General features: G+C 37.2%; 1 protein-coding gene across 1 annotated transcript in view; it reads right to left on the minus strand.

The window, feature by feature from the left end:
- The window catches only part of TMPRSS15 (transmembrane serine protease 15), a 179,006-nt gene that overhangs the window by 121,400 nt on the left and 47,758 nt on the right, over positions 1-9,848 (minus strand). The window contains exon 8 of the mRNA XM_004711306.1: positions 3,584-3,692. Within this exon, the coding sequence (XP_004711363.1) occupies positions 3,584-3,692 (109 nt within the window). The remainder of the gene's footprint in view (positions 1-3,583; positions 3,693-9,848) is intronic.

Raw genomic sequence — 9,848 nt, forward strand, 5'->3', positions numbered from 1 at the left:
GGATTGATTCATTAATTTTAGAAACTAGTACATACTTGGTTACTGGGAAAATAATTTGCCTATAAATGGATTCTGGTATAAAAGAATGGGAAGGAATGTTAGACAACTTTCATTAATATTTAAATATGAGATTTCATTCTCCAATAATAGATTTAGGGGAAAAAGGAAATACCTAATCCAACCTATATTTTTCAGTTTCACATTCCCTGTAAATCCACACAGAAAAGAGGAGACCTCAGAATACTTTGGAAATACTGGGTCCCAGTAAAGTTGTCAGCATGGCAGATAAAAAAGAAATTAAGGAGGTGAGGTAGAGCTAGGTTATGCATCTTAACTGGTTGGATGTAAGCTGGGATGGGTTGTCTGCAGATAGACCCAGAGGAAAGGTGAAAAAGAATACAGTAGGTACAGATCTCATTTCAAATCCAGGTAGGAAACCTTAATAACTGATCTGTCTTCAAAAGGTGGCTCTGGGTAATAGGACATTGGGTAATGAAGGCCCACTGACCAACACTGAGAAGCTTGATTTTTACAAAATTAATCCAAAGTGGTCTGGCCTATTAGGAATCTGGAGGCATCTAGTACAATGTTAATTAATTTTTGGAAAGTCTACCTATTTTCCAAGTGGATATCTTGGAATACCTATTCATGGCAAAACAGCAGGTTTGGTCGAATGGGATTATAGTCCTAATCAATAAAATGAATTTAGCTAGATTTTAGCCAAGGAGTGGAGATGGTGATATTGAAATGAGGGCTACTAGAAAGAAAAGACAGGAAAACGTTGAAGCAGAAATCTACGCCTCTGGATCCTACCATTATGCACTATCAGGAAAGTAAAGTTCAACTTGATAGGGGTGGGTATTGTTTTAAAAACAAAACAAAAAGTGTCAAATTGGTATCAGCCGTGAAATTTAGACCCAGCAATTTGGGAGTGAATTCTGAGATTTCTATTTTTGAAATCTCTGTGAGTGATTGGGATGTACTCTAGGATTTGATAGATACTGATGTGAGATGGGTAGATGCAAGGGATGCTACATTCACAGTTTCACCCCAATATCCAAAATAGAGCATTCTATGAAACCTTTAATAGAGTGAAATGGCATAAAGAGAAGTAACGACCATTAATTTCTATGGAAACATTTTTTGCAATGTTCCAAGAGCCCCCAAATAACCTGCCAAATCAAAGCAAAGAAGCACTGAAATCTAAAGTAACACTGGCATTTCATTAAAGCTGGACTGATAGGATAAATACAAACGCTACATAAAGTAGAAGTAATGTATACTATACACAGTATAGTTCTGGGGAGGAGCTTGGCTACAACACTATCACAGCTTGGGATGGATTCTGCATCTACAGCATTCGTTTCACTTTTCACCTTTGTTCATAAAAATAAAAAGAGAATTTTCAGGGGTGAAAAGATGAATGAAAGGGAGCAAAGTTTCTGCTGGAACTTCTCAGCTCCTGCTGTTGGCTGTTATACAGGCGAGCTTCTATTAGGATCAGTTCTAGGGCAGATGGAGAGAGCCTCTTAATGACACCTGGAGGGCACAAGTCAAAAGCGAAGAAAACAGAGGTAGAAGAAGTAAAGCAGCATTCAGAATTTCCACTCTTAATTAACGTTTTGGTGTCTCTAGGCAAGACGACCATGGGATTTCTTTGTAGACTATCGTGTTCAAGCTGTGAAATTAAAGGATGTCGAAGCAGCTCCCTGGAAGCCTTTTCAGTTTAGATCTTTACTTTCTCAGTGTAGATAATTAAAGGTCGAGGAGAATAACAAGTACATACTGTTTTGTACTTCATTCTGATAAAAAAACTAAATTGTAAAAACAGCCATAACAAAACCAGACATTTAAGAAGATAAGTTTAATTGGATAATACAATACCTGATGCTTTTTTTATTAATAATCATAGTTCTCTTCAGAATTTTGGAAAGAGATACCAGTTTTATTCAATTTACTTTATTCATCTTGCATTGTTGTATTGACAACTAATGTTTTATAGCTCACTTTTATTGAGCACTTAATAGAAAACTAAACATTATTAAGATATTTAATAATGGCCTTGTCCCTGTAGTTAGATTTGTTGGATTCTACATTATTAATGTAGAAATTTTTTTACAACGAGAAGTCATTTCTGGTCACGCATCTTTACCTGAGGAAGATGGCATTTGAAAATCACATGATCTCCAATGCACTTTTTAAAAATCATTATAATTATGTTAAATGAAATGTTAATAATTTCATATCTGGAAAAGGCTAAGCTAAATCTATGTACTGCATTGTAAATATTTTAAAACTATCTCATCTCCCAAGTTTATAGGACTGTTATAAAATCACTGTCTTTTTCATCAGATGAAGTGAAATAATACATCTCTGAAACAGCAATTTTTTTTTGATCTATCCAAAATTCAATTATTTTATGTTTAATAAAGCTACACTTTTATCAGGAAGCTCACAGTTAATTTGAGATGAAGTTTTATATTTCTTCACTTTTGTAAAATTACCTCTGTACCAGTGTGGAAGCCCACCTTTATGAGGCTTCGTGGGTTTACCATGTCCTGTATTTGTCTGACCAGAACCTGAGATTGTGCTGACGTGTTTTTTGTTTGTTTGTTTTAATCAGCTTTCATAACAATTCCTTGAGTTTTCTAATGAGTCCTCACAGTGATTAAAACTGTCATAGAAACCAGGAAACCATATCCCATCCAGATTCAGCTGCTAGGAGAAATTATCTAAGTAGAAGGCAACTTCTCAAAAAGAATTCCACAGACTTCTTGCACTGCAAGAGGTCTGCATGGTCTTCAAGGGGAAAATAGTGATGGAGTAGGAAATTTACTTCAGAGGTTAACATTGTATGTTAACATATTTAAGACCCTGTAAACTTCACTTTTAAAAATGTGAAATTCATTTATTTCATTATTTCTTTTTTACTAGAAATTAACTTTTCCTCTAGAAACAGTGGGAGAATTTGAATTCTTCCTATTTCAAAAGTACAAATGTGAACATTGCAATAAATCAGATATGAGCAGCCTGATTGTTATTGTTTTATAATGATTAGGTTGGTTCACTGAATTAAGAACTAAGAGCTGAAATTGGTGGTAACTGATACAAGTATCATTCCACACATAGCGAAATGATTTACATAGTGTCTCCAGCCCTTAATCTGCTGGGAATCAATCGCATCTTAGGAGACAGTCAGACAAATGCTGAATAATAAAAGATCAATTTTCCTGTAGCCAAGTTGCAGAAATTCTATTTCTTGAGGGGCAAATCTGTACATGTGTGCTATTCACGTTGTTGTTGTTTGACTTATGCCAATCACAGAAAGGTGAAAAAAACTTGTTACAGAATCCAATGATGATGTGAATCCACTTATTATGTAGTGCTGTTCATAGGTTGAAATATGATTCAGAAGGAAATATTAAAAATAAGAAAAAAAGTCTTAGTTATCTTGACAGTGGGTGGAACTTGTTAATAAAAAAATCTCAATAGGAAACCAAATAAAATTGAACAATCAAATGGTATCTTACATCAGAGAAATAGCTTATAACTTCAGAACAGAATATAGATGATGACACATTACCGTATAATCCAACGGCAAATAATATTGGATTTAGAAGACACTGGATAATGCGCAGCCTGGAAGGACCCAGATGATCCAGTTAACAGAAATCTTCCATCACAAGCTGTGGCTGTGAAAACATGGCAATCAATGTGAGAAAAAAAACAATAAAAAAAACCCATTTTATTGGGAGCTCTTAGAGTTACTGTAACAATCCATAATTCAATTACATCAAGCATAATTGTACAATTACTGCCACCATTATTTTCAAAATATTTTCTTCTTCTTGAACTCTTTGATATCAGATCACCTTTATCCCCTCCCTCCCCCACCCTGACCCCCAGGAACCCTTATTTTTATATTATAAATAATAATTATAATCATTTTATTTATAATTATTTAATTGTTTCATAATTTATTAAGTAATAGTTTGATAATTAATATGAATCATTATTATTTTGCCATATCTTACACCATTCACATATCCATTCACCTACAATTCTGCTATCTGTTCCCCTCGAGTGGGATTATACTTTGCTATTGGTTTCCCCTTCTCCCCTTCCCCTCCACTCCCCACTATCTTCCCATATCCCCAGGGTTTCATTGCTTCATTACTATTTCTGATGGGTTTTTCCATCTTGGATTTCATGCATTAGCTGATCTTCATTATATAAATGAATATAAAGGTCTAAAATATTAAAGAGGTAAAACTGGGACCATATAAGTAGGGTAGGGAATATTAAAGAACCAGAGGATAGTTATGTGTTTCCTCAGTGCTCTACTGCACCCTGGATATATCTTCCCTCCTGTCTGGCCCTTCTGTGAAGGACTGTCCAATTGGCATACAGGTGGGTTTGGGGTTCCAATTTGTCTATGCTTGTTCACATCGATTTGATTGCTTGATTTTGAATTTATGATACCTATTCCCATTGACAACTCATGATCACACAGGCTGATGTGCTTCTTCCATGTAGATTTTATTGCTTCCCTGCTAGATAGCCGCTTGTTTAACTATGAGCCTTTAAGACCCCAGACGCTATTTCTTTTACTAGCTGAGAACAATTTTGCAAATTATTCTCAAAGTCCATGGGACTTTCAGATTGACTTCCAAATCCTTCACAGAACATTCATGACTAAATTCATTATTGTTTTACAAAACTAGAATGATCAGGTGTCATGCTTAAATTATATTAATTAAATTTGAATATTGATACAACCCATCATAAATTATATTAATTTTGAAGACTATTATACATCCCATCATAATATTTAAAAATATTTCCCAAATTTTTGCAGTAATAACTTGGACACATTTCAAATATTACTTCATAATTCATGTAGTAAAAATAACTATACATGAATTGGGTACTTCCAGTTTGAATAAAATCTAAAAAGTTTGTATTGCATTGAGGCCAAGTTTTTTTCAAATATATGCACATTCTGCTATGACCTGCAAAAATGAATAGAATAACAGACAAAAATGTGCAAATGATCTGCAGAGATTTTCATGCATCTAGTCTATGTCCTGTATCTTTTAAACTTTGCCCCTTTAAATCTTTATGTATGGACAGATTATATCTCAATTTTTCATTCAGTATTTCTAAATATGCCTTTTGTGCTTCATACATACTCATTTTTATGTGTTAGTCCTCATAAAACATATACGCACCACATTTACTACTATGTATTATTATTTTATTCATGTTAGTTGTTATGTGCCATCATGTCAGTTCTGACTCACGGGGACCCTATGAACAACAAAATGAAACACTGCATGGTCCTGCATCATTCTTATGATAGTGTCCATGCATGAGCCCACTGTTGCAGCCACAATGTCAATACATCTGCTTGAAGGGCTTCCTCCTTTTTTGCTGCCCCTCCACTTTACCAAGCTGATGTGTTTCTCCAGAAACTGGTCTCTCCTGACAATATGTTCAAAGTGTGTAAGTTGTCATATTGAGAGGGAAGAAGCCCAGAATTAGCAGAGAATTCCTCAAGAAAAAGGACAAAATGGGAGGGCTTGTTCTATCTGACTTTAGCACATACTATACGGCCACAGTAGTCAAAACTGGTACTGGTGTAACAACAGGTATTCAGACCAATGGAAAAGAGCTGAAGGCCCAGAAATAAAAACATTAGCATACAGGCAAATGATCTCTGATAAGGGCCCAAAACATATCAAATAGGAAGCAGATGCACTCTTTAATAAGTGGTCCTGGAAAAAATGGATATCTACCTGCAGAAAAATGAAGCAAGACACTTATCTCACACCATGCACAAGAATAAACTCAAGGTGGATCACAGACCTTGAGTTAAAACCTCCCAAAATTAGGGCCATTAATGAGGGAATTGGGACAAACCTGAGAACTTTGGCACAGGGAATACATAGGCTATCAGAAATAGGGAAGAACACAAATACAGAGAAGTCACAAATAGACAAGTGGCATATACTGAAGATAAATCACCTGTTTGCACCAAAAGAATTTACCAAGAGAGTAATAAGAGCGCCCGAATGGGAAAACATCTTTAGCAAGGACACATCAGACAAAGGCCTTATTGCTAAAATCTACAATACTTTGCAAGCTTACAGTAAGAGAAAAACTAACTGCCCACTGAGGAGGTGGGCAAAGGACCTGAACAGAAATTTCACAGAGTCTGAAATCCGAATGGTCAATAAACATATGAGAAAATGTTTCCAATCATTAGCCATAAGAGAAATGGAAAGTAAAACAACTATGAGATACCACCTAATACCCTCAAAGATAGCCCTAATCAAAAAATCAAAAAGCAACAAGTGTTGGAGGGGTTGTGGTGAGATGGAACTGTCATCCACTGCTGGTGGATCTGTAGGAATGTATAGCAACTATGGAAATTGATTTGGCGATTTCTAAAACAGATGGAAATTGAGCTACCATTCGACCCAACAATCTTCCTACTGGGCATAAACCCAGAAGAGGCAAGAAACAAACCATGGCCAGACATCTGTGCTCCAATGTTCCTTGCAGCACAGTTCACAATTGCAAGGAATTGGAAACAACCCAAATTTCCATCAACAGGCCAATGGATTAAAAAACTGTGGTACATACATACAATGGAGTACTATGCATCGCTAAAAAGCAGTGATGAACCCATAAAACATATTGCCGTCTGGGAAGAACTGGAGGAAATTATGCTAAGTGAAGTAAGCCAAACACAAAAGGACTAGTACAACATGAGTCCGCCGAGGTAAGTTTATTAAAAAAAAAAGAAAAAAGAATAGAATAGAAAAGAAAAGAAAAATGCAGAAGGGGCACAGAGAAAAAGCTACTGTATACAAACACTCCAGAGGTGAGGTCCAGGTAGTATGGCAGGGACCAGACCAAATCCAGGGGTACATATGGTAGCCAATTTAAAAGGAGGGTTGGGGGGAAGGAAAGGAAAAAAAGGGAGATGTGTGGCCACGGAATAAAGCATTGACTCACCCAAGGGAAGGGTATAGTTTGTGTCTCCACAGGGAAAGAGGGACAAGACTTAATCCAGTGTTCCAGGATGTGAATGCAGAGTGACAGCATAAATAGGGGAGCCAGTGGAGGGGCCTGAGGGCTCAGTCCCCATACCAGCTACGTGGACAATGGCCCCTAACCCCAGAAGAATTTACTTTAGAGAAGGGCACTGAAGCTGCAGCTCGGGGAGAGGGATATGTCTGATCAGAGCACAAGGGAGCAAATGAAGAGGGAGGAAGAGAGAGTGGAGCACGTCCTGGCCCACCAGGCTTGGAGGATGATACCCAGCTCAGAACAACCAATGCACAGAGTGGACCATATGGCTGAGCTCACTATGAGACACGACGTCACTTCCTGACCCATGGCCCTACGGGGGACAAAACTTGAGACTCAGTGTTGGACCCTGGGACACCAAGGCCAAACACTAAAGGCCTGCCACAGAGCAACAGGGGGAGCAGAGCAGGGAGCTCCTGAGGGAATGCAAAGGATAAACTTTGGGGCCAGAGCATGGCACTCCATCGGACTTGACTGGAGGACACAACTAGGGGTCCAAAAATCAGACCTTGATCTATTTTTAATTTTTTAAATTAATTTAGTCTTTTCTGGGTCATTGGTTTTCTTTTTTTGTTGTCATCATTGTGTTCTCTTTTGTCGCTTTGTCTTGCTATGCCTTGTTCTTTGGTGCATATTATTATCTCTGCATATCTATCTAGATAAGATAGGCTGGATGAATAATCTGGAGGAGAAAACAACAGAACCGATGGTTCTGGGTGGACACCAGAGAAAGGGAGGTTGGGGAAAGGAGGTGGTGTGGACCAACCAAGGGACAAGGGAGCAACAAGTGATCCAAAATTAGTGGCAACGAGGGTGTAAGGGATACGGCAAGGGCAATGTAACAGAGAGAAATTACTGAAACCCAAATGAAGGCTGAGCATGATAGTGGAACAAGAGAAAAGTAAAATGAAATAGAGGAAAGAACTAGGAAGCAAAGGGTATTTATAGAGGTCTAGATACAGGCATGTACATATGTAAATATATTTATATAGGATGGTGGGGAAATAGATCTACGTGCATATATTTATAAGTTTAGTATTAAGGCAGCAGATGGACATTGGACCTCCACTCAAGTACTTACTCAATGCAAGAACATTTTGTTCCATTAAATTAGCATTCCATGATGCATACCTTCTCGACACAATCACTGAAGACAAATGTGTGCATAAGCAAATGTGGTGAAGAAAGCTGATGGTGCCTGGCTATCAAAAGATATACTGTCTGGAGTCTTAAGGGCTTGAAGAAAAACAAGCGGCCATCTAGCACAGAAGCAACAAAGCCCACATGGAAAAAGCACACTAGCCTGTGTGATCACAATGTGTCGAAGGTATCAGGTATCAAAGGACGAAAAATTATATCATTGTAAATGAGGGTGAGTGCAGAGTGGAGACCCAAAGCCCATCTGCAGGCAACTAGATACCCCCTTACAGAAGGATTTTGGGGAGGAAACAAGCCAGTCAAGGTAGAGGGTGGCAACGATGAAACATAACTTTCCTCTCGTTCTTAAATGCTTCCTCCCCCCACTACCATGATCCCAATTCTACCTTACAAATCTGGCTAGACCAGGGGATGTACACTGGTACAGATAGGAACTGGAAACATAGGGAATCCAGGACGGATTCCTTCAAGATCAGTGGTGAGAATGGCGATACCTGGAGGATGGAGGGAGGATGGGTAGAAAAGGGGAAACCGATTACAAGGATCTACATATAACCTCCTCCCTGGGGGATGGACAAGAGAAATGTGGGTGAAGGTAGATGTCGGACAGTGTAAGATATGACAAAATAATGATAATTTATAAATTATCAAGGGTTCATGAGGGAGGAGGGTGGGGGAAAGTGAGGAGCTGATATCAAGGGCTCAATTAGAAAGCAAATGTTTTGATAATGATGATGGCAACAAATGTACAAATATGTTTGACGCAATGGATGTGTGTATGGATTGTGATAAGCGTTGTACGAACCCCCTATAAAATGATTAAAAAACCAAAAAACAAAACAAACAAATAAAAAACAAAATGTGTAAGTTGCCACCCATGCCTCTAATAATCACAAAGATAACCAAATATAAAATTTTAACAAGATTGTTAAATACACAATATTTAATAGGCCATAATTGGAAAACTAAAAGAATTGCTTCATAGTGTTACTATGGCTTTTTCATCCATATATTTGGCATGCAATTTCCAAAGTCAGCAGTTTGAATTTGGCACATTTTCCAATCATGTCACTCTTAATAAATGCTTCTGATACTTGACAAATTAAAACTATCCAGCGAAAAATGGCACATTCTATAAGTCATTCTTTTGCAACATGATGTCAATAAAACTAATTGCCTACAGGAAATAATTAACAAAAGCTAAATGTTATGACTACTTTTAGTACATTTTATACATAACAAAGTAAGAGAATACTCAAAAGATATAGGAAATAAATTTTGGTTCTTGTCTTTAGGATTATTTTAATCTAGTAGGAAATGATTCAGCTCTGAATAAAAGCAACAGATTGACAGGGAACTGTCAGGAGTAAGGCTGGATTCAGAAGAGGAAATACAATAAGGGGTATCATTGGTGATGTTAGAAGGATGTTAGCTGAAAGCATATAGTATCAGAAATAAGTTTACCTGTGTTTTGTTGACTATGCAAAGACGTTCAACAGTGTGAACCATGATAAACTATGGATAATCTTTTTTTTAAATCAATTTATTGAGGCTCATACGATTCATCACAATACATAGATCAATTGTGTAAA

The sequence above is a fragment of the Echinops telfairi genome, unplaced genomic scaffold (genome assembly GCF_000313985.2).
Source record: "Echinops telfairi isolate 266 unplaced genomic scaffold, ASM31398v2 ScPeMD7_7469;HRSCAF=8507_0, whole genome shotgun sequence".
Taxonomy (NCBI): domain Eukaryota; kingdom Metazoa; phylum Chordata; class Mammalia; order Afrosoricida; family Tenrecidae; genus Echinops; species Echinops telfairi.